The 24,819-nt window shown below is 39.9% G+C and overlaps 1 protein-coding gene across 2 annotated transcripts in view; it reads left to right on the top strand.

Moving 5' to 3' along the window:
* The first annotated feature begins 711 nt into the window (after window positions 1-711).
* uggt1 (UDP-glucose glycoprotein glucosyltransferase 1) overlaps window positions 712-24,819 on the top strand; it is a 31,990-nt gene continuing 7,882 nt past the window's right edge. The window contains exons 1-30 of one of the 2 annotated variants that reach the window (XM_007576807.2): window positions 712-794; window positions 2,094-2,232; window positions 2,952-3,031; window positions 4,668-4,798; window positions 4,904-5,016; window positions 5,111-5,285; window positions 7,468-7,564; window positions 7,671-7,749; window positions 8,045-8,145; window positions 11,846-11,945; window positions 12,069-12,129; window positions 15,067-15,158; window positions 16,283-16,433; window positions 16,565-16,684; window positions 16,772-16,857; window positions 16,987-17,122; window positions 17,226-17,357; window positions 17,911-18,075; window positions 18,971-19,091; window positions 20,151-20,249; window positions 20,401-20,424; window positions 21,881-21,975; window positions 22,194-22,400; window positions 22,495-22,626; window positions 22,755-22,885; window positions 22,978-23,073; window positions 23,248-23,350; window positions 23,473-23,552; window positions 23,824-24,013; window positions 24,408-24,566. In XM_007576807.2, the coding sequence (XP_007576869.1) occupies window positions 764-794; window positions 2,094-2,232; window positions 2,952-3,031; window positions 4,668-4,798; window positions 4,904-5,016; window positions 5,111-5,285; window positions 7,468-7,564; window positions 7,671-7,749; window positions 8,045-8,145; window positions 11,846-11,945; window positions 12,069-12,129; window positions 15,067-15,158; window positions 16,283-16,433; window positions 16,565-16,684; window positions 16,772-16,857; window positions 16,987-17,122; window positions 17,226-17,357; window positions 17,911-18,075; window positions 18,971-19,091; window positions 20,151-20,249; window positions 20,401-20,424; window positions 21,881-21,975; window positions 22,194-22,400; window positions 22,495-22,626; window positions 22,755-22,885; window positions 22,978-23,073; window positions 23,248-23,350; window positions 23,473-23,552; window positions 23,824-24,013; window positions 24,408-24,566 (3,426 nt within the window). In that variant the 5' untranslated portion in view covers window positions 712-763. The remainder of the gene's footprint in view (window positions 795-2,093; window positions 2,233-2,951; window positions 3,032-4,667; window positions 4,799-4,903; window positions 5,017-5,110; window positions 5,286-7,467; window positions 7,565-7,670; window positions 7,750-8,044; window positions 8,146-11,845; window positions 11,946-12,068; window positions 12,130-15,066; window positions 15,159-16,282; window positions 16,434-16,564; window positions 16,685-16,771; window positions 16,858-16,986; window positions 17,123-17,225; window positions 17,358-17,910; window positions 18,076-18,970; window positions 19,092-20,150; window positions 20,250-20,400; window positions 20,425-21,880; window positions 21,976-22,193; window positions 22,401-22,494; window positions 22,627-22,754; window positions 22,886-22,977; window positions 23,074-23,247; window positions 23,351-23,472; window positions 23,553-23,823; window positions 24,014-24,407; window positions 24,567-24,819) is intronic. The other variant, XM_007576818.2, reaches the window with a different exon arrangement.

Here is a 24,819-nt window from a genome sequence, read left to right as displayed (position 1 = left end):
TAGAACGCATCAGACAGTAGAAAAACACCTTGATATAGAAGTAACTGGGCTAAAACAGCTGTGGTTGAACTGTCTTAAGGCGAGTCTTCGTCTTTTTGTATTTGTTCTCAGGTAATTAATTTTTCTTTTCTGGCTTGGTATTTGATGGTCATGTTGAGCTGTTGGTGTGATTTTATGCACTTGATTGTTTGAATAAATTCTAGCTGATTGAGAAGTTGAACAGTGACTGTTGTCTTTATGGTTTTTACACACGACATTAACGGACCTGGGGAGACGAGATAACAACGAGCAACATTTAGAAAATACCTCGCTTTCTCAGCATAAAAAAAAACAAAACAACTCACTTTAAGAAATAAACATTGACATAGTATTGATTGAAGCTTTATATATTAACTCCAGAACCACAATATGTATAAAAATATAACACTAAAATACAAAAGCAAAAATAAGTCTTTAAAACATAACTAAAAAAAATCAACATGCTGTTTACTTTTACATACCACAGACTTTCAAAATGCAATCTAGATATCTTCATTTATGTTAATAAAATACAACTACAGATATTAATATTTAATTTTTTCTTTCTGTTTTTAAATAAAAGTGTTTGATTTTTGTTAGTGAATATTACTAATATACTTTAAGATACGTAATTTTTAAAATAAACCTAAACATGCTTGCTTAGTGCTGCTTCTAGTCTATTCATTCTGGACAGGCAAAGTCTTAGTCACCTAATCCGGATGTGAGGACCCACCCTCAGCGGATCATGGAAACAGGAAGCTACAGAGCCGGCTTCGGTGAGGATAAATCAGTGGTTTTAAGCGCTCTGCAGCTAAATGTGACTCTATTTAATCTTGTTTCATGCTGTCATAGAGAAGGTGACCAAAGGTGTTTTCACAGAAACAGAAAAATATGGTTTTCCTTTTATGTAGGAGGAGTTAATATTGTTGGCTGTTCGTTTACAACCCAGCAGAAGGCTGGGTTAACTCATTGAGATTTCCTTTCACTCTAGTTATTGCTATACTTGCCTTTAAAACGTCCAGTGTTGTAAAATCTTAACAAGTTGCTTGCTAAATGCAGCAATTAGTAGCAATTAGTTAGCTACTAGTTCTAACGTAACATCTTTTAGGAGCTTGAGGATCTTGAAGCTGTTTGCTTATTGGACAGAGCAGCCACGCTGAAGGTGCTTATTGGACGGAGTTCAGGAAGCCTTTTATTTACTCATGATATATCCCTGCAGGTGCACAACATCTTATTCTGCTGATATCTGTCAAAAATGAGTCGTAAACCAGTTATTAACCGGATACGATTCACTTATGTTTCCCTCCAAGTAGCTGCCTTACCTTCTGTTTTATAAATCGTCTTTAATTAATTTTTGCCTCATTAGAAACCAACTCAGACTCGCCTATACAACAAATTTTGATGGATAACTTCACCAAGTTATTCTAAATTACTGTACAAAATATACCTGAACATCTGCAATCACATTGTAAACGCAGTGATAAAAGCTTGGTGTGTATTTGCATTCGGCCTCCTTTACTCTGATTCTTTTGCACATCTGTATTGTGGGAAAATGAATGGACCGACTGCTCTTCTTGCACCACATGCTTGAGTTTTATTACGAACCTGTGGTACAATAAAGCAGAGAAGTGTCTTATCTCAATGTTATAAGACTACAAAAGGCTGGCAAAATCTAGTGGCGCTTAGATTATTGGTTTCTTGTGACCTGTTGAAAGATTCACTTGAAACTGATTGTACTTTATCACTTGCTCTCACTTCTGTTGAATCCAGTAAAGTAGGCCACTTTACTGTTCTGTGAGTCCAGTCACATTACTTAGTGAGGTTCCACAATATTAAAAAGATTTTTTGCTAAATGATACTTTAGTGGCATAAAGTCGAGAGTAATCCAAGATGTTTCACATCCTGTGCTAGTGATGGCTGTTGAACTTTTTAGATTTTTGGAGCATAACTCCTCCAAACATTCGTCTGCTCACTGTGATCCAACAGCTCAAATTGTAGTTGAACGTCAGTTTTTAAATCCATTTTAAATAAGGGTCCGATCGTTGTCACCACTTCTGTTTGTTGTCTCTCCTCAGGTACAGGCAGGAGGATGTGGCTCCTGTGTGTCCTGCTCCTGTCTCTGCTGTCGCTTGTTTCCAGTGCGGCAGACTCGAAGGCCATCACCACCACCCTTGCAACCAAATGGGCTGATACTCCGCTGCTGCTGGAAGCCAGGTACCACACCACATTGCTGTAGCAGATTTCTTACTGTGTTGTACGAAATTCGCACATAGGTGAGTCAGCATCTGTCCTCTGTTGCCCCTGAGTTTAATCTGCTTGCTTAAAAAAAAAAGTAACAAAAACGATTAAGTTGTATACAGTAATGAGAAAAAGTGTTTTCCTCCTTTGTGTTTGTCAAACGTGAATATTTCAGCTCAACGAATTTAAGTATTAGAAAAAGATTAGACGCACAAAATTCTGAGTTTAAATATAAACATTAATTATGGAAAAATACAAAACTATGTGTCCCGCTGTGTCACATCTTTAGAAAGCTGTGCTCAGTTTCTCTAGACATACTCAGAGCTTCTTACTGCCACACCTGCTCTCAACCAAGAAAGCACTTTAGGACTCCACCATAGCAAAGTGGCCTGCATGGCGTAGTTCCAACACGATAAAGATGCATCCTCATCTCAGTTTTCCCAGAAGACATCTTGACGTCCCAAGACATTTGGGAAAATGCTGATGAGACTAAAATTTAATTTAACCACTGCATTTTTTATTTACTTGTATTATCAGTGTCTAATATATACATATATTTGTTTGATGATCTGAAGCATCTATGTTTCACGTGTAGAAAAATAATAAATTGTAAACAGCGCAACACTTTTTTCTCACCACTGCTTATGGCTGCATCATAAAAATGTCACTTATTGTTTTTGCTTCTTCTTCTTCAGCGAGTTTCTGGCAGAGGAGAGCCCGGACAAGTTCTGGGACTTTGTTGAGGCCAATCAAAACATCGAGGGAGAGCATGATGGTAATGTAAAACTGCTGCAGACTCTGCAGACCATTTTCACTTTCACTTTCTGTTCTGGGAGCTTCTGAATTTCTGACGGCGTTGCTGCATCTCGGCAGTGATTGCGTTGTTTTGTCAGTGCTTCGGCCGCGTACTTAAAGGAACCAGAACCCATCTCTGTTAGCAGCAGCTGGGTCACAGCTACCGCGACAGAAGAGAAGTGGTGATGTGGTTTAATTTTAAAGTGAGAAGACGACTTGGCACGTTGTTAGCTGCTATACAATGCCTTATGTATGGATTGATATTTTCTGAACTATTTCAGATTTTGTCACACTCAGCCACATGTGTTAATGTCATTTCTTGGGGTTTTATTTGATAGACCAACATAATGTAGAGCATGTGATAGGGAAGGAAACTGATGCATGGGTTTTATTTTTGAAAGAGCGAAAAAATCCTTACGTTGGTGTGATTAACACGATGGAAGACGCAGCTTTAAGAGAACAGTCTCACTTGGAAAAGTTTGGCCTGAACCAGTGGTTTGTTTTCTACTCATCCTCTCGTCAGCTGTTCCTCAATGCATGCTGGGAGTCACCACCAGTTTTCACTGCGAGGATGGTTTTTAAGGTGTCATCATTGTTAGTTTTTCATCTTATGCAGTTCTTCACGTGCCAAAAGCCAAAAGCTCAAATTCTGCCACGTTTGCTGAGTTTCCTGCATGATTTGTGGGATTTTTTTGTCTTTCTGTCAGGAAAGACTTTCTTCTTCTTCAATGAAAGCCCAATTTGAGATAGTGTGACTAATAGTTGACTACGGCTGCAACTAGTGATCATTTTAGTGATCAAATATTATATAGATTATTCTGATGAATAATAGGATAAAAAATTGGCACGTTACTCTGCAGATTTTTCATTTAACCTCTCAAGCCTTTTTTATGCAATATTAGAAATACATTTAAAAATGCAGACAAACAAATAAGTTGATTCCTTTGTTAAATCAGAAAACAAGCATTTTATCCTCTAAAATGCAATAACATAACATTCCTTTAAGGGACATTGGATCATTTGTAGCAATGAATGCATCACAGCTAAAAATTACTTCTGACATCAACATGTGAAAAGCTCAGCCCTTTCTGCTGGACTTAGCATCAGTACAGAGCAGGGCTGATCTGATGATTATTTTTCATGGATTAACTGATTGATAATTGGATTGGAAACGTGCTTAATAGGAGTTTTTATTTATTTGTTTTACATAATTTGAACTAGGTAAAGTTAAAACTATCCCAACTACGGAGTTCTGGGTAGAAGATATTCACTTTTTATTTATTTATTTATTTTTTATCTTTTATCTTGAATGGAAAGTGTATAAAGTTTTTGTACAGCTTAGTTACTGTTCTCAGGGTGTTGTTCTTTCAGCAGATGGCCTTTTTTTTTAGTCTGTCGACTCCAGTTAATGAATAATCGATTACTGAATTAGTTCCTGCTTGTTTTTTGTTTTTGCTTTCTGTAAAAAAAATGTTTGGACACCATGACATTTTTAATAAAATCCCCTGGTGTTAGGGTTTTTAAATGAGGAACTGGATGACAAATGAGTAGTAATGTCAGACTTTTACTCTGATCACCTGTTAAATTGTTGTATGTTTTATTTTTTTCCCCCACAGACACAGACCAAGCTTACTATGAGCTGATTGTGAAGAAAGCCAGTGCTCTGCTGAGCTCCGTCCAGCTGAACATGCTGAAGTTCGCCCTCTCTCTGAGAGCGTACTCTGCCACAGTTCACTCCTTCCAGCAGGTAACAGGAGCTGCTGTTGCCTTAACGATATGTGCTTGCCTATAAGAGAAGTCGGTATTTGTCATTGTTTTTTTTTTTTGTTTTTGTTTTTTTTTTCCTTATTAGATTGCGTCCACTGAGCATCCTCCCTCTGACTGCTCAGCTTTCATCAGCGTCCATGGAGAGAAGTCCTGCGATCCAGAAAGCTTGGCAACGCTGTTGAAAACTGCAACGGAGAGGTAATGACAGATCTTCACGTGTAAAAGTACACACTGTAGTCTTTCAGTCAGTAACATACTGACTAGCCAGGTGATGTTATTATCCCCGTTGCAGGCAGAAGCCGTACCTTTTCAAAGGTGATCATAGATACCCGGGATCAAATCCGGACACGCCTGTGATCATCCTCTACGCTGAACTCGGGACGAAAGATTTCCAGAAGTTCCACCAAGTCCTAACATCCAAAGTCAACGAAGGGTCGGCAGCTTACGTGCTTCGTCACTACGTGGCTGTAGGTGTTCACACACACACAAGCATTGTTACTCTACTTTTAATATAGTAGATACATTAAAATTGGTTTATCCACTTACTCAGGTTCTCCAACTAACAGTTTGGGCTCTTTTTTTAAAAAATTGTCCTGTTGTCACCCCACAGAAACGTCCCTGAACTATATTCAGTCCTGGTCCGTTACTCGTCACAATTAAACCTCTGTTGGTCACAGATTTAATTTCTCTTTAGTCTCACAGTGTTTAAAGAGATTTGTGTTCAGTCATTTAGAATCTGATCGTTCTCTATATACTTTATTTTTTGAAACCAAACTCTTTGACAATGTTTGACAAATCAATTTAATTCAGTTTTTACCATGAATTTAAACTGCTGTCTTAATCACAGTTAAGAAAATACAGAGACTAGAGTTTAAGCGCTAAAATTATTATTATTTTTTTTAGTTCCATCTTAATTTCAGGAATTTTAACTGGCTTGTTTCAAATCTAATGAATTGATTTATTTATTGATGGATTAAAAATCTACTCATTCACATAAACATCATGGTGCAGTCATAGTAATTTTTGTCATTTTTTCTTATTGCGTCAAAACTATACGACTGCTACTAATGCTGCTGCTAGGCAGATGTTGGTTTGATGACATCAACGCTCCGTTTTGACTGAAAATTGAGGTACGAATATGTGAAACGGTGGATGCAACTAGTAGTGTTAAAAATGGGCGCTGAGTGGGTAATACAACTAGAGAATCACTTCATAAAGCAGGCCATTTACTATTTATCCCCACTGCTCCAGCAGACTATACCAGATGTCCACATTTGTGAACATATGGCAAAATAATGATTTTAGTGCACTTGTTCTCTCAGTTTTCCTTATTTGACAAAAAAAAAAAACTTGTGGAGTTTAACCAGGCTTCTCATTTACACCTGGGATGAAGTGTTTCTCCAGTTTTTCATGCCAAGTTGAACTTGGATTTCCTCCTTTCTCACATGCAAATGCAGCCGATCCATTTATTTCTCCCTCTGATTATGCTAAATTATTCTCACCATCTGTTTGATATGCATCGAGTCTTTATGCTTAACTAAAAAAGGGCCAATTCAGCACCAGTTATTGGACAGTCAATGTGTTCGGTAATGGCTTGTTATCTGTCCTTTAAATCTGTCCCTGAAGTCACAGAGTGTTTTTTTGCAGAGGAAATTAGATGAAATGTTCAACAGGTGAGAGGCTGATGGAGCCTTTTGGAAAGACAAAAACCGGGTCACATATGTCGTCTGGGTGTTTGCATTTGCAACACGAGGTGCAGCCAGGCTTCCTACACAGCCTGTGAATGTCTGGAGTTTTATTTAATTATTTTGAAAATCTAGATAAGTCCCAAAAAATGAATGGACATTAAGGCTGTCAATGTTAACTCCTTAAAGCATGCGATTAATCTAAAACGTTTAACGCGTTAATATTACATAATCCAGATTAATCACATTATCTATTCTGACCTTAACACGTCTCTCTCGCAGAGTTTTACTCCGTTCAAAGCAGCTTCCCTTTCTTGTGCAGTAATCCTGTCAGATACTGTCAAATAAAGTTCACTAGTGCCAAATAAATTCTTAAAAACAAAACACTGCAATGGACATTTAGATAAAACCAAGGTGATATGTAGCCTACTGACTGCAACAGTGAATTATCCATCCAGCGAAGCACAACTAGCTTGGAGTCAACATGTCTCAATTACTTTTGAAATAAAATTACTTCCTTTAAAACTTAGATGAACAACTGAGATGTTTGGTATAAAAGATTTGTTTGAACATTTTTTTTTTTGAAAATGTGCATTTTTACATTTTAAGCTTACAAAGTTGAGCACAGTGATTACCGTAATCGCTGGGGTGTGATTAATTTGACTACATTTTTTGATCGATTGACAGCACTACTTTATATGGACTTTATCCCACATTCTGCTGGACATCCATCCCTACGTCTAGCTGTCTATTCGCCTGCCGATCTTTTTGTTGTTGGTTCGTCTATCTGTCCATGTTTTAAGCTTTGAGGTTTTGACAAATAATTTCCTTAGTAAGCAGTATTTGTACTAACACAAGTGCAGAATTTTGACAGGAAAAAGTGCGGGGACCCGGGACAGGAACAATAACTCCCTGAAATAAGTTTTCTTACTTTATATACTAACATCTCCTCCTTTCCTTCCAGAAACCTAGTGAAAACAAAGTGTATCTGTCGGGGTACGGAGTAGAGCTGGCTATTAAAAGCCAGGAGTACAAGGCAAAGGATGACACACAAGTTCAAGGTTTGTGCTCTCTAAGGAATTCATTTACAATAAACAGACTCATGCTGCTGGTGTAATCACTGAGGAGTCCTGACATGAATATCTAGTTAATTGATTTTGCTTTCAGGGGCGGAGGTGAACGCTACAGTGATTGGCGAGAACGATCCAGTGGATGAGGTCCAGGGATTCCTTTTTGGCAAACTGAAGTGAGTGTCTCTGTGTTGAGCTGCGATAAATTTTCACAAGCTTGGTCTGGTTCCAACGGCATTAACTCCAGCCAAGCTCTTTTTTTTGTTTCTCCTCGCTCTTTTAATTCTCCCAACTTAATTCCCTTGAAGCGCTGACCATATCTCTGCTCAGCTAACCTGCAAATAACTAAATCAATCTGTGGTTCCAAGCACTCTTTCTCTTAATTAGAAGTTCAGTTCTACTTTGTAGCTGCATTTTCCTAGACTGTTTCTCTCTCTCTCTCTCTCTCTCTCTCTCTCTCTCCCTTGCCAGGACTCTCTATCCAGAGCTCAAGGAACAGCTGAAGGAGTTGAGGAAGCACTTAGTAGAAAGCACCAATGAAATGGCACCGCTAAAGGTCTGGCAAATGCAAGGTGGGTGTCCTCTTCCTTTAACCCATCAGCAGATAATCCTTTTTTTTCCTCTGCTGTTTCCTCCTGTGTAAGCGCAAACATTTGTCATATGATGAATAAATATCCAGCTGGCTAAAACAAACATCAGAGGTGGTAGAGCAGCCATATTGACTGACTGGCAAATGTTACGCTGAGGGTACGTAATCTCACCACTAAGACCTGTAAACTACTCTACTCACCCTTAAGCCATAAGTCGTACAAGCAAGTAAAGGTTATTTATCTTTACTTTGAAAAAAGTAATATTGTAAACCACATGACCTTAAAATGTTCTTAGTTTGTACTAAGACTGCACCACCACATGCTAATATAGTAGAATATAGATGCCTTTCATTCATTCATTGTAGCTATTGAGGTGTGTTGGAGTAGACCAGGCTGGTAGCAGCTCTACTAGCTAATCCAAGATGTGTGAGAACTGCTTTATCTTCGGAAATAAGGGTTTCAACATGCAACTAATAATTTAAGCTCTCAGAGAGAGAAAAGAGAAATCTTCATCTTTTTTCTGGAACTGGGCTTCCAGCTGGCTAGAAGCGCACACCCCTCCAAATTGTGCATATGATTGCAGGGAGACAGGAAAGTTGTGTTCTTCAAGCAGCAGCTCTAAAGAGCATTCTGTTTATGTTAAAAAGAGAAGAAGAAAAGAAACCCAAACAGTGCTTTTTTTTTTTCTTTTTTTGACAATACATGAATATTAAAAAACAACGTCTGGCTTCACAGCCTGCTTTTCCTAATTTGCTCAAATCCCGGCAATCTGTGGGGTGGACTGATTTATTTTTTTTTTCTAAGGGTGCTTAACAAGTTTATACATTTAATATAAGATGTTACTACTTCATTATCAAGCCATTTAATGATTGCATCGTTATAAAAGAAAACACTTTAATTCCTAAAAACAACATTTGTCTGAGATGTTTATCCAACTTTAGATGACAGCTGGTTTTCTTTTTTTATTTTGATTTAATCTCGGCATCAGGGAGTTAACCAGATGATTTTAAGGCGTCCTTGGAAACCGGTTGTATACATAAAAGCACACTTGGCATGTGATTGGACAAACCATCTGTACTTAATATCCGTGGACCACTTTCTGTGTTTATACAACACTGGTCCAATTGTGGGAGCCCTATTCACACAGCAATTCCTAGTGTGTGCTGCTCTTTGTTCTGTTAAACACACACCAGCGAAGTCATCCGGGTCGGTTCGTGGCCCATGGACTCTTGACATGTTGACAGGGGAAGCAACTGACCCCTCTAACAACTGGATGACTCCATCATCTGATGTTGACACTGAGAGGATGTTTCCAACAGAGCAGCAACTTCTGCTGCTTTCCGTTTTCTCTCCAATGGGAGCAGCAGCTATATTCTCTTATTTAGCTCCTGATTGCCTTTATATGTATGTCAGCACTGATTCTTGACTGACACTGAAGAAGCGAAATATGAAAATGTGCTCAGCTGTAACGTCTCGAATTCATGTACCTTCCACACTATATTTACTAAGTCTCTGTTTTAGCCATACCTGGATGCAGGGTCGTGACTGAAGATTAAAGGTTGCTTCAGCAAAATGTTAATGTTTTGCAATTGTGGTCATCGTTATAATATTTATCAATTAAAATAAAATTAAAAAAACATTTTTCAAAGAAACTCCAGCAGCCAAAAATAGAGACTAAAAAAAGATTGGCAACACTGTGTTTGACAGGGTGTGCATAAGACTGACATGACACCTGCTATGAAGATGAAGGAGTTTTCATGAATGTTGTCATGAAGTGTCATTTGGTAAACTTAATCCAAAATTGCATTAAAAATCCTTTAAAATTGTCAACTTTGCATTAAAAATGTTCAATATTTACTGAATGACACTTCTTTCATGAAAACTCCCTCATCTTCATAACAGGTGTTATGTCACGTTTATATAAAGTTAAATAAAGTGTTGCCACAAAGTCTTATGACATAGCAAGTAACAAAGACAAACTTAAATATTTCTTTTAATATTCTGCTGTTCTTTGTTTCAATTTGGCACAATTAGAGCTCTGAGGATAGACGAGGAGTCGCTTCTCGCTGCTCCCTCAGTGCTAATGGTTTGCGTTAATTTTTTAACTGATGCTTTGATCATGATTAAATACAAACATAAACAAATACGCGCTTGTTGCTTCACTCCGTCAGTGATTCAAACCAGCAGCCGAACCTTAATTAGTGCAGGTGTTTGATCGCTCAGTTGTGCATCTGAGCTGTTATATGTTTAATCTAACCAAGGATGTTGCTGCATTTTTTTTTTTTTTTTACTGCAGATTCTGATTGCATCATTTTTTCTGTTACACACACACAGCGTTTTTCAGTTTTTATCACCTCTCTCACCACACACGTATTCCCACTGTAAAGGTCTGAGTATTTACAAATGCCTCACACGCATTAAAAGTCATCCATCGTCAGGCGTGGTCAGGATGCGAGCGCGGCGCTGCTTTGATTGTGTCGAATAAAAGATGTGAGCCGGCTGAGCTCGACTGTCAGACTGACACGAGGGCGCCTGTCTTTATCTTCTAACCCACTGGGGCTCATTAACTCAGCCTGTTTACAAAGAGCGGAAGACCTCCAGGGGCTAATAATCACAGCCTACAACACCATTACAAAGAGGCTCACTGCACTGAAATAAAGCTCGCCGCATCCTTTCTCTCCTTGGAAAGCCTTGCTTTTAATGCGCATATATTTTCTGCACCCTGAATCCGAGGAATTTGCTTTCTATTGCCAGACCAGTGCTTTCCAGGCATATCCCATGTCAACAGCAGTTTAATGAGGTCCCTAATATTTATTGGGTAAAAGTATTTTCCCAATTAAGATTCATGTTTTGTTTAGCTTTTCTGTTTTAGTTAGTACATTTTTCACAATTCTTTATTAAGTTTACTGTCTATAGGATTGTTGGTATGTTTGTATGGTAAACTGTACTTTACAAACATATCTGCTTAGCAAAATTTGACTTTTAACGTTGAACTTCAAACATCTGCACAGCTTCAGGCGTCACTGTGGAATATTTATTTTTAAAAAATTAACTTCTTCAAACTCAAGAAACATCTGGGCAGCTCAGTAACTCATAACACACAGATATGAATATCTCAGGTGTTTGTTGATGATTTTATAGTCCATAGCCTTTTTATATTAGAAGCCATTGAATAAAGATCTTATGTAATAGTTTAATTTTCTGAGAAGTTTAATTTTGTATTTTCTTTTAGATAAAGACCATAAAAGAACAGACGTAGGCGCTTGAAACCAGTTGAATGTGATGAATCTATATGATGGATGAGCTTCGCTTTTTCCAGATGCGTTACAGAAATAAATGACATTTCCAGTGATATTTAAATTTGTTGCGATGGTATTTAATTATTCTTTGCTCTCAAGGAATTGAAGTTTGCACAGGCTTCGGTTTTCCTCTCTCATGTGAGAAAAAGGACGAAACTGAAAGAAGCCAGCAAACAAACACTGCTGATCCCTGCTTACTTAAAACAAACAAAAACTTATTAAAGTTACTTTTTTTTTTTCTTTTGCAAGAGCTGAAAACTTTCAGCTTGTCCCTACATCATATTCTCCTGCGTTTCATGTTTGCGTTTCATTTTCATCCGCTCATCTCCTTCCCCGTTGTTTGCCCTCTCTGCCCTCCTCCCCTTCCACGTCTTCTTGCGTAGATCTGAGTTTCCAGACAGCAGCTCGCATCCTTGCAGCTCCTGCCGTTGATGCCCTCAACGTTATGAAAGACCTCAGTCAGAACTTCCCCACCAAAGCCAGGTACTGCAGGAATGAACACACGCACACACAAGCTGAGTTTGTATACATACTGACAAGTTCTGGGTTTTATTTACTGTTTGTTTGTTTGTTTGTTTGGTTTTATTTTATTTTTTTTACTTCCAGGTCCATCACAAAAACTGTGGTAAAGTCTGAAATCCGCAAAGAGATCGAGGAAAACCAAAAGGTAGACGTTTGTCCTCCCCTTTTTATCCACTTTTGATCTTTTATTCTCTTTTCTAGATGCATCATATAGACTTCTTATGTTCTTCGACCTATCAGTTCCAATTTTGATCTGATCTTTCTTTTTTTATTATTATAAAAAGTTTTGTTATGCCATGAATTATACCATATAAGAATGAAAAAATGGACCATAGGCTGGGACTGTTTTTAATTAGAGATTTTACCTAATAATGCATCAAAATATGTTTCCAACCTTGCAAACCTTTTGATTTTTATTTAGCTTATTAAACCTCACAATATACATGATTTCTGTTTTATATAAGTAGTAAACGGTTTAAGTTCCTAGTTTTGATGCATTTTAAGAATATGAGAAAAAAGAAACTCCCATTTTTTCCCCATATTTATTTGTCACTAATTAATTACATTCAGAAGTATTAAAATAAAATTAGAGAGGAGATTTTTTTTTTTTAAATGAAATTTTATTCGAACATGATACAAATGCAAATATAAAAATAAAATAGCGCACAGTAACAAGAAGTGCATAAAAAAGAAGAGAAAATACAGATTTTTTGTTTCAGTTAACATATCATGCTCAAAATGGGGTAGGAAGAAGTGAGAACTTATAAACTCCTACCCCCTAAATCAGGCTATTCCTGGCTGATGCCAGTTTTAAAATGTTCTTTCGGATTTAGCCAATTCAAATCTATTTCTTTACAAAGGACTTTAACACATAGAAGATAAAAAGGCGTCGCAGGTTCTTTGATTGTAGTAGTTTTGAATCTATCAAGCCGTATGTCTCTAACCTTTATTAAAATATATCTAAACTCAAAATTGGACATCAAGGCACATCCTGTTTGTTGCTTCATTCAGTTTCGAGAAACAAAATCTGCAAGATTTTTGTTTTCCCGACCCATTTCGTGCCTCAAACAAACGTCTCTTCCTGGAGTTTCAGGAAAAGGGTTAGAGTCTCTGATAATCTGTCTGGCGCTTTAATATGTTTCCTAAGAGGACTTCAGTAGTCACTATTTTAGAAAAAAGTAATTACTTTTGTAATAAATTTGATAACTTATGTAACAGGATGAGTTTCTTTATTGCTTTATTCTTTAAACTTGAATAAATACTGTGAGCTAAAGGTTTTGTTCACTCCAAAGCAAAACTAGATGTTAAGTTGAGATGGGTACAAAGAAAGACTTATCTAAAAACCAAAGGACTTACAATGTCTTTATTGAAGCCGTTGCTTGCTAAATTGACTGTTAAAAAGCAGCAAGTGCCTTCTGAACCTTTTTTTTTGTGTGCGTCTGTGAATAAAAACTTTGTTAGGAGCTATTTTTCGCCTCCAATTTGCACACATTTGGTGCTCGGGGGATCCTGGTTGTGAGGAAAAAAACCTGCCTGCGGAGCTCATTTTCACTTTGATGAGAGCTTTTATAAAGCAATCCAATTAAAGGAAAATATTGCTGCAGGGTTTTTTATTATTATTCCACAAAGGATGGAGGTATATCTGGCTTTATTTTCTTAGACTGGAGGTTTTTTAAATAATACTTAAACTCTAGATGAATTTAAACCAACATCTAATCAGAACATTTTGGCATTTTAATGTCTTCCTCTTCCTCCCATGCTACTGATCTGTCTGTGTTCAGCGAACTAAGTAGGAAGTGCTCTGCAAAAGTATTCAGACCCCTTGACTTTTTTCCATTACAGAAATATTAAAAGTAGCATGAGACGAATGGCTAACATCACTGCATCCTCATGAAATGTGGTAGTGGCAGCATAATGTTGTGGGAATGCTTTTCCTCGGCAGAAACTGGGAAAGTTGTTCAAGCTGATGGGAGGAAGATTGGAGGAGGAGGAGGTCACAAAGGCCATGAGCTTAAAGGAGCCACAGTAGAACGAATGGGTTAAAGCGTATTCATCATACGTTTATATAATTCAAATCAAAAATATTAATCTTGCACCCTCGAGCACAGAGATCCTCAGCCCTCCCAGGCTTCAGCCTGCAGGAAAATATCTCAAACCAAGAGCTGCTCCTCCTGTTGCTGTTTGTTCTCGTCGCCTTTTGTTGTGTGATAAATTGCGAACAGCATCTGACTTCAAAAACCTTTCAGTTTTAGACAATGTGTTTGGCTTTGTCCCGCTAATAACAGAATAGGTAATCACCCCTCTTTCTCTTTTTTCCCCCCCGTCGATGCTTTTTCACTCCCTCTCTCTGCCTCCTCACGCCTCCCGACTCCCGGAGCTCTTCTCACATTATCGCAGCGCGCAGAAGACAGGAGTTTGGGTCGGCGGCGGGGGTTTTGCAGACAGACGTCCTAATTACTGAATCGGTGATTCATTCAGCAGGCGCAGCGCGTCCTGCGGCAAGAAATGATTATTGATTGGAGCGCTTTGGACACCAGCACTTGCTTCCAGACACTTCTTCCTGTCACACACACGCACACACACACACACACACACACACACACACACACACACACAGTTTAACCGGGATGAGCAATATTTGTGTTAATCATGTCTTGTTGTAATTGCAGTGTCTGAAGTATGATTAATCTGATGTCTTTGTGTTTCTGTAATGAGATTTGACTGCACCAAAATGACTTGGAGCTCTCCTTTCTCCTCCTCAGACACACAAACAACTCACAGCTCCTCCTAGCCACGCAGCCAGTCACACACCTTTTCTCCCCCCTAATAATTAGATTTGTTTAGCGTGGGCTCGGATTGCTCGAAACTCACTGAACAGAGCTGTCAGAGCTCGTTTGGAGCCGTCAGCCTGCCTCGTTACTGTTCCAGAATGGCCGTTGCATCTAGTTTACAGTATAATTGACTGTGCAAAGGGAGGTTTTTGACATTACATGATGCAAACGGCTCGGCGGGTGTGAGACGAGGAGTTTCGGGGTTTGATGCAACCAGGCCATTTAGTCACTTTTGACATTTCTCTCTGTAGTTTTTCAAAGGAACACTGGGATTGCAGCCTGGAGACTCGGCCCTGTTCATCAACGGGCTGCATATAGATCTGGACACGCAAGACATCTTCAGGTATAAACGCGCACTGAGACGACCAGCTGTAATACCAGCTCGCATAGCAAGTGTTTACTGCGTTAACTTCAGTCTGCAGAGGAGGAGATTTTAGTTAATATGATATATTTTAATTAACTGATAATATTCAGATTCAGAAAAGATTTTATGTGATTGACCAACACAAAATGGTGCACAAGTTTGAACTAGAAGGAAAATTACATACGTTATTAGAAATCCTTTTGTTGACAGATGACGATCTGAAAAGTGTGGAGTGCATTTGGTGGTATGTCTCCATCAGCTTTGCACAGGTCTGACTTTGACTCTGAGGCCTGCAGAGAGGATCATCAGGGCTGACCTTCACTCCACTCCAACATCTCTGCAGACACCACACATTCTGGACACAAACTTTTCCTTTCAGGTTGGCGCTACAGAGCGCTATTCTCAAAAAAAAAAAAAAAAGCATCCTCTACAGAGACAGCTTCTTTCCCCTGGCAGTTACTCTTAATGAGTCCCCAGATCGATACATGAATATTTCCATAATTCAACTAAACACTGCATATACAAATATTTACAAAAAACTTTTATTTTTATTTACCTTTTTTATTCTTTATATTGAAAATGTCTGTTGAAAACAAAGTGGAACTGAATTCAGATTCCTCGTTTGACTTTTTTCCACAAACCTGGCAAATTAAGCTGATTTTGATCTGGAGTCAGAGACATTTGTCCATTTTTCTTGGCTAAATGGCTCCGGCTGTGTAATAATCTCAGATTCAATGGAGAGTTTTGCCGCCACTTTGTCCCCAACCTTCCTGATGCATTTCTTTTTCTTCTTTTCTCTCCTTCCTTTGGATTTTATTTTGGGGTGTTAGAGTAATAACCGTTAAATATGCATTTTGTACTCTTCAGTTTTTATTTATATAAAAACAGTTTTTCATTTTCCTTCCATTTCATTAGTACGTATAATTTTTTTGTTGGTCTGTCACATTAAATCAAGTTCTATTAGTAGTCAAATTATTAAGTCTCTGTATGCTGTTTTTTTATTTTATCTGAAGAAGTGACAATAATCAGAATAAAAAGGCAGGCGAGGCAGGCGTACCAACTGTTCAGACGACCTTGAGTTGACCTCTAATTGTCGCCTTCAGTGTGCTGGACGTGCTCCGCAGTGAGGCGAGGGTCATGGAGGGACTGCGCTCCCTTCTCATCGAGACGCCCTACATCCACGACATCCTGAAGCTCAACGTCCAGCCGTCCGACTCCGACTACGCCGTTGATATTCGCAACCCTGCCATCTGCGTAAGATCGAGAAATTTCCCTCTTCTAGGAAATTTTCACCCCACGTTTGTTTGCCACTGGTTTTGACTTATTTATTGGTAACTTTTTGCTCATTTTTTTTCTTCTTCGCCTAATTGCTTCCCCCGTTTCAGTGGATCAACAACCTGGAGACGGACCACAGGTACAGCTCATGGCCCTACAACGTCCAGGAGCTGCTCAGACCAACCTTCCCCGGAGTCATCAGGCAAATCCGCAAGAACTTCCACAATCTGGTAAGATCTCTGTTGGGTAATCGGCGTCCGAGTGAGTCTGCTTAAAGGTGAGCCGGGGTGAAAAGAAACGGTTTGCTTGTTTTGCAGGTGATCATTGTGGATCCGACCCAGGAGAACGCTGCTGAGCTGCTGAGCGTGGCAGAGATGTTTTATGCCAACAACATCCCACTCAGGTTGGTTTTTGTGCCAGGAAGAAAAATGTAGACTGTAAACCTCAGTTAATCTAGTTTCACCAGGTCTCGACGGGTTAAATTGTTTCTGAATGGTTCCAAAGGATGATAACTCATAATTTTATGACGTAGAATCGGACTGGTGTTCGTGGTGTCTGATGAAGACGACGTAGACGGCATGCAGGACGCAGGCGTAGCTCTGGTCCGAGCCTACAACTACATCACTGACGAGGTGAACAGCCACAGCGCATTCGAAGCCGTCGTCTCGGTAAGTAAAGCCCGCGGAGACGAGCCTGTTGCCACGTCACCACCAGCCGTGTCCTGTTCCCCTTCCCTTCTGCTCATCCCGTTGCCCTTCCTGCCGTCTGTAGATGTTTAACCGTGTGACGATCGGTGGAAAGCTGAGTGTTGCAGATGTTGTTAAAGTGCTGGAGAAGAGGTTTCCCTACGTGGAGGTCAGCAGCGTCCTGGGAGCCGATTCGAGCTACGACAACAACAGGAAGGTAAACGCAACAGAATTTGGCTTCACTAAATACGGACGCTGTCTTTTGACAGAATAATTTTATTGGCTTCAATTAACCAGCCAGTGAAATTATATGTGTAATCTAAATTACCAGTTCTGGTCTGATACTTTTATGCCATTAGCAACATACTTCCTTGCTGTTTTTATTTGAATGCAAATGCAATCAGATTTCCATTTTGTGTCATTCTGGTTTTAACAATTTTTTAAACCAAAATAGTGACAAAACTCTACATTTAGTCAATTATGAATTTAATGATGGCACTTGACTTAATGTCATGTTTTGATTGTTGATTTTATGTTGCACAACTCTGTGTTTTTGGGTTTGTTATGATGTAAAGCACTTTGAAATGCCTTGCTGCTAAAATGTGCTATACAAATAAAATTTGAGTTGATTTTGATTTTAAAGCAGTAATTAAATAAAAGCAGATTCTGGTTTTGACTTGATTACTGAAATGGAAATTACCAAATGTTATTTGGATTTTACTTCTGCTTTTAGGTCACTAATGAGGCGCAAACTGAATTTTTCCCTGCAGGAAGGGAAGGCGTACTACGAGCAAACAGGAGTGGGCCCGTTGCCCGTGGTGATGTACAACGGGATCCCTTACCAGCGTGAGCAACTGGACCCCGATGAACTGGAAACCACCACAATGCAAAAAATCCTGGAAACCACGTCTTTTTACCAGAGAGCAGTCTACTTGGTGAGTTGCAGGACATTTAATTAATGTTGTTGTATAGTCAGCATCGATCTATTTACTAATACTACTAATAGATTTCAGTGTGTAAAACTGTTTCAGAACCATCATTTTCCTTGTCCACAGCAGGTTTGCAGCACTTTGTGTTGCTCTATTGGATAAAATCTCCCTAAAATACACGATGATGCTGTTGTAACAATGGGACTAAAAAAATGTGACAAAATGGGAAAGAAGATAAAAAAGCTCTTAATATTTTTGCAAGGCGCTGATTTTCTTAATTTTCACTTCTTTTATGTTGAGTTTATAAAACAGCCATAATCTCATCAAAAAGGAGCCCGATACCAATCTTTAATTCCAGTACTGTGAGTGTTTTGATGTTAGACTTTTTTCCTCTCTGCTGAAACTGACATCAAATAAATCTATTAAAAAAAGAAAAGAAAAAGGTCAGAAAGTCTTTAGATGGTTTTAGGTTGTTTATAAATCCAAAGTTTTACTTCTTTTGGAGATTTAGTCATAAGATAAATTTTGTGTTTGGCATGCAGCATGTGTACGCACCATCTGTCATATTTCCTCTTTTAAAATTATCCCATCATTCCCCTGAGCCAAGTGTTTATTTAAAAGGGGATTCTCAGGCGCAGACATGCACCGAGTTGAATTTAGCAGTTGCTCTGATCAACAGGGTGTTAGTCATAATTTTCTTCTGAACCTAAACTTCCAGAGGAAAAAAAAAGCTTAAATAAATGCACCAGAGAAGTCGTTTGTTAGTTTTGTGGCTTTAAGCCTGGAAAGTATGCAGAATAGTAGACGATGCATCACTGTCAGCTCTGCAGCAACAGTGAAGAATGTCCTCACTAAATCACAGCTTTCACATCCGAACTCCAATTTGTAAACTCTCTCGCAGGGTGAGCTGGCCACAGATCACGACGTCGTCGACTTCATCATGAACCAGCCCAACGTCGTTCCTCGCATTAACTCCAGAGTGCTGTCAACCAGCAGAACCTACCTGGACTTGTCCAATACGAGTGAGTTGACTGCAAAATGCCACATTGTTATACTCAGTGGTTTAAATTGGCACTAGTTAGTGGGTAAACAATTTGAACAGAACGGTGTTTGGCTTCTAAAAATGACCCGAGCTGCTGCAAGACTGCTGCAAACGGCATTATGAAAAGAAGAATAGCAGCACAGCAATGTCGCAATTTATGTAACCTGTGTTGCAACACTATTAATGTCGGTGAAATGAGTGAATGTTAAGTTCACATCCTTGTACAGAGCTGTCCTTGGACTGTTGTTAGCTAAAATTTCCAATTAAACCTTGCGAAAGGTTGTCTCTTTAAATTGCTGAAATTTCCACTCTTCAGCTAAAATATTATAAAAACATTTTAAATAAATTTTACGCTGGTAAAACATGTTATTCTGAAAATAAAGACTTTTGGGGAAAATAGGCCAGATTTAATAGGACCTTGAAGTAAACACATGGTATACTGTTATTTCGCATTTTCAGACTAAATGTACAATTTAATTTCCACTTCTATTATTATCCTATAGTCGTATTGTGTGTTTCCTTTGCATGTCAGTAGTTCTGCAAAGATTTGCTCTAAGTAAAAAACAATCCAGCATCTCTTTTGTATGCATCAAATATTGTAGCATTTGCTAATTCAAGATGTCATAGATTTGGAGTTGGAATACACACTGAACATATGCACCACTTCTGCAATATTTCTCTGCAAGTGCAAGTCGGATATTGCACCAAAGACCTGGTTATAATGCTAATCATCTCATGCTATGTTGTGCTGGTGATTTGTCTCCTCTGAAGAAGATTCACTTTACACATACTAAATGTAAAATGGGAAGTGGAGAACATTGAACATTTATCCATAGACGGTCAGACGATCATCATCATGATCATCGTCCCATCAGCCACGATGGGATGAGCTGACATGGTTTTCTTTAAGCTCTTTTTCATTTTACAGCATCTACCATCCTTTGTCTGCTCTCTGCAAAATAGGTGGTTGTTATTTGCTTTTTGTGTTCTTGTAAAGTGTTCAACTTCCTGTCTGTTTTTTTCCCCCCACTTTTTGCAGACAACTACTTTATTGACGATTACGCTCGTTTCTCCACTTTGGACTCGAAGGAGAAGAGCGCGGCTGTGGCCAACAGCATGAACTACATGACTAAGAAAGGTAAGAGCAAAAAAAGCAACAAACTAACACCTAATATATGTTGTTCTACTGAGGAAAACTGAGCCACCTTGAAGCCTAAACTCTTGTTTGTTCTGCTGTCTTGTCCTCCTCCACTCCGTATTTCTGTTGTTTAACATTTTCCCTGCATCAGGGATGGCCGCCACCAACAGCCATGGTAAAATCCCCCCTTGTTCTCCACATTATTCCCTCTCCTAGCTCAATTGCTCTTTTTTTCTGTCAACCACAATGCTGACATTCTTTCTGTGTTACTCCTCCATCTGCAATGCATCTCTCAGAGGACAGTGGTGACTAATGATGCATGTGAAAATTGTGCCCGAGTATTAAAATGTGTTTATACAAGTGCCAGCGGTCTAACATTTACTTCTAACACTCAGAGAAAATGCATGGCAGTTTATGCAGTAGCTGCATGTGAATTGATAAAGTCCAGAGATAATTTCTAGCAGAAATATCATTCCTAAATCTTCTCCTGTTTGGTTCTTACTGCTATAGATTAGCTACTAATGCATAGAATAAACTGAGGTCTCTCTTCGACGCTATAAGTTGATCTGTACAGACAAGACGCCTCATGTCACAAAAAGGAGCAGAAAGCATTGATAAAGACATGATTCTTAAATAATGTGGGAGGCTAGTTGTTAAAAATGTTTTCTACTGTAATTTCCAGACCATGAGCCCCTCCTGAATGTAAGCTGCACCTATTAACTTTGAAAAGAAAAAAAATTAGATAGTTTTAGTAAAGATCCTTAAAATGGCTTAAAACTAATTATTCCTTTAATGCAGTAGCATAATCTCACACAAAAAAAATATAGAGAAGCTCAATTTTTATGTGAAGGACATTTACTTTTTCGTTTTCCTAAAAGTCCCTGCAAAATAAGTGGGACTGAGGCTTTTTGGTTTATACTTTTGTAGATTGGTGAGGTAGATTATAATTTCTGGAAACTTAAAAACAGTATTCCATGAGCTATTTTTTTCCCTGAGCTATAAATGTGACAAGATTTAGACTTATTTCCCATTCATGCAAAGGTTGATGGTATAAGAAGTCTAAAAAAGGAGATCAATATTACGTACAGGGCTTCCCTTTGGAGAAAGACGATAGACACAGAGAGAAACAATAGAAAAACTTTAAACTTTCATTCTGTACTAAAAGCCAGGGAGTAAAGACGTGGCTTTAGATGAGGCTTAGAAACATCGACGGCTGAATCCTGCCTGATGTGTGAGACAGGCTGTTCCACAGTTTAGAGGCTTCAACTCCAAAGACACAATCATCTCCGCGGACCAACCCAGACCGTCCTGCAGCCAGCACCAATCGGTAGATCCAAGTGATCCTGATGGCGCTCGAGGTCAGCCACGTACCCAGCAGCCTCTCCGTTTTTCCGCTTCGTAGGTCAGCAGTAAAAACTTGAAAATCGAATCTGAAGGGAACCGGGGGTTTGAGAAGAGACGCAACTACGTGTTTAGTTTGTGTCAGAAGACGAGCTGCTTCTAGACGTTTGTAGAGTCTCTGAGTGTGAGATTATGCTACAGATAAAAGCAGCACATGCCATTCTTCCTAGAAGACCGTGATTGATTTTAGACTGGCTTAAAGCATTTTATTTATTTTTTGTGCTTCCCAGATGATGGATACATCCGCCCTGTGACTTTCTGGATAGTCGGAGACTTCGATAAGCCCTCAGGACGCCAGCTGCTGTACGATGCCATCAGACACATGGTGAGAAATGCTACAAAAACAGTCTGATTGTAAAACTATGATGTGCTGCGAAATATTTTGAGGGTGATTTTAGTCAGAAAGAAATCACTGATTCATTGGAGAAAGACATCCAGAAGAACAATTGGAAGTAGCATTGTGACATTAATTAAGGGTATGTCAGGGTTGTCACGCACCATAAATGAGTAAACTAAACTTTGCTCACTTGCCTGCTCCACAAGAAAACCAGCAACAACGTCCGACTGGGGATGATCAACAACCCGTCGTCGGCTCCGTCTGCGGAGACGAGCCGCGTTGCCAGAGCGATCTGGTCTGCCATGCAGACGCAGTCGGCCAATAATGCCAAGAACTTCATCACCAAGATGTCCAAGGAGGAAACGGCAGAGGCCCTGGAGAAGGGCGTGGACGTCGGAGAGTTTGCCGTCGGGGTGAGTTGTTGAGTTTCTGCGCTTACATCTGAATTACTGGCGAAATACTTTTGCGCGGTGTCAGTTTCTTATTTGGTCGTTTTTCCTCCTTCAGGGAATGGATTTGTCGTTGTTCAAAAGCGCTTATGAGGGTCCCAAATTTGACTTCCTGCTCTCCCACGCCGCCTACTGCCGAGACGTGCTCAAGCTGAAGAAAGGACAGAGGGCAGTCATCAGTAACGGAAGGGTACGTCCGCCGTTTCTCCCGGTTGACCGACCTTTACGCCGGTGCTGAGATGAAAGCAGCGTGAAGTTAGTAACGTTTGCAGATTCTTTCTTTCATGCCGTTTGTCGTTGTGGTTCCTTCCTCCTCAGATCATCGGGCCTCTGGAGGAGAACGAGGTGTTCAACCAGGACGACTTCTTGCTTCTGGAGAACATCATCCTGAAAACGTCAGGGGAGCGCATCAAAAGCAAAGTCCAGCAGTTTGAGATGGAGGAGGACAGGTATTTTATTTTATTTCCCTAAAGGTTTTCAGGCTCCGTAAGAACTTCCTCGGATGAACTTTCCGTCTGAGGAAACGCTGCGTCTCTCTCAGGGCCAGCGACCTGGTGATGAAGGTGGACGCTCTGCTGTCGTCTCAGCCCAAAGGGGAATCCAGGATAGAGTACGGCTTTTCAGACGATCACCACAGGTACGTCTGGAACGCTTCGATATCACTTACCACTTCTGAAGGTTTTGTTTTTCATTGGGGTCACTTAGCTTGTTTTAAAGGGATGGATTCAGTGAAATCCATTTGTTCTCTGAGGAAAACAGCAGAATCTTTTTGCTTACTTCACTCAATCATCGGTCTCGTATTTGTCGGCAGCGCCGTAAAGATCCGTCCGAAGGAGGGAGACGTGTACTTCGATGTCGTTGCCGTGGTGGATCCAGTAACGAGAGACGCACAGAAAATGGCTCCTCTTTTATCGGTAGGCCCAGACTCTGTTATTGGCCTGGACGAGCCGTCGTCGTCCGTCCAGCTAACGACCGTCCTCTGTCCTGTCGCTAACCTGTTTCCTCTCTTATCCTGTCGCCGTGTTTCACTCTGAAGGTTCTGAAGCAGCTCGTAAACGTCAACCTGAGGGTTTTCATGAACTGCCAGTCAAAACTGTCAGATATGCCTCTGAAAAGGTAAAAAAAAAAAAAAAACACAACAGATTTCTTTTTATGTTTTTACGTTTGATTCAGATTTCAATCAGTGTTACATTTGTCCAACGTTTTGTTCAGACGTTTGTCAAACAGGAGCTAATTCAGGTTTAGACAAAAGGTTATTCCTTCAGTCAAAGGAACACGTGTTCTTTCTTTCCTTTTTGTACAATTTTGAGCTGCTTTGTGTTTGTCTGTTACATAAAAATCACAATAAAATGGCATTTGTTGAGACGGCGTGGTGCACTGTCTGCAGTTTTTACCGCTACGTGTTGGAGCCGGAGGTGGCGTTCCAGCCCGACGCGTCGTTCACCCCGGGCCCCATGGCCAAGTTCCTGGACATGCCTCAGTCTCCGCTCTTCACCCTGAACCTCAACACCCCCGAGAGCTGGATGGTGGAGTCTGTGCGCACACGCTACGACCTCGACAACATCTACCTGGAGGAGGTGATGACGATCTCAAAATGGAGCTTTAATTCAGTTCCTTTTTACCCCTGGAACTGTAGCTTCTTTTTTATTATTATTTTTCGCATTTTAAAAACAGACATTTTTACTCCAACTTGAGATGCAGTTCCAAACAAAGCTCGAGAAACTCTGTGGAAAACTTTTTGATGAATCTTAAGTTTTCGACTGACGGCTTTCTGCTTGTCCAAAGGGGTTGTGACCCTCCCCTTGAATTTTCTTTCTTAAAGTTTCTGCTTTTACGCTCCAGAGTTTGAAGAACAGCCCTCCTCTCCATAAAATAAACATCGTCGGCCAGCTTCGGGGTCATTATTAATGCATGTTGCCAGGGCGTGCTGGACGGGGTAAACTGAGCTTGGCTGCACCCCTGTGGCTGCAGGTGGAGAACATCGTGGCGGCCGAGTACGAGCTGGAGCACCTGCTGCTGGAGGGCCACTGTTTCGACGTCAGCTCGGGTCAGCCCCCGCGAGGCCTTCAGTTCACTCTGGGGACCGCCGCCGAGCCCGTCATCGTGGATACCATCGTCATGGCGAACTTGGTAAGAGGTCGGGAGAAGTCTGGGGTTTGATTTCAGCGTTTTCCTGGTTGGATAATAAATAATGAAGGATGAACTGTGGAAAAATATTTGTGTTTTCAGGCTTTATTCGCACTAACGCTTAAGTTTAAGTCCTTCCTTCTGCTTTCCCGTTTTTATTCCTTTCTCTTTCCTTTTCTTTTTCCTTCCTTCCTTCCTTCCTTCCTTCCTTCCTTCCTTCCTTCCTTCCTTCCTTCCTTCCTTCCTTCCTTCCTTC

The sequence above is a fragment of the Poecilia formosa genome, unplaced genomic scaffold (genome assembly GCF_000485575.1).
Source record: "Poecilia formosa unplaced genomic scaffold, Poecilia_formosa-5.1.2 Scaffold8, whole genome shotgun sequence".
NCBI lineage: Eukaryota > Metazoa > Chordata > Actinopteri > Cyprinodontiformes > Poeciliidae > Poecilia > Poecilia formosa.
This window is presented reverse-complemented; position numbering and strand designations above follow the sequence as displayed.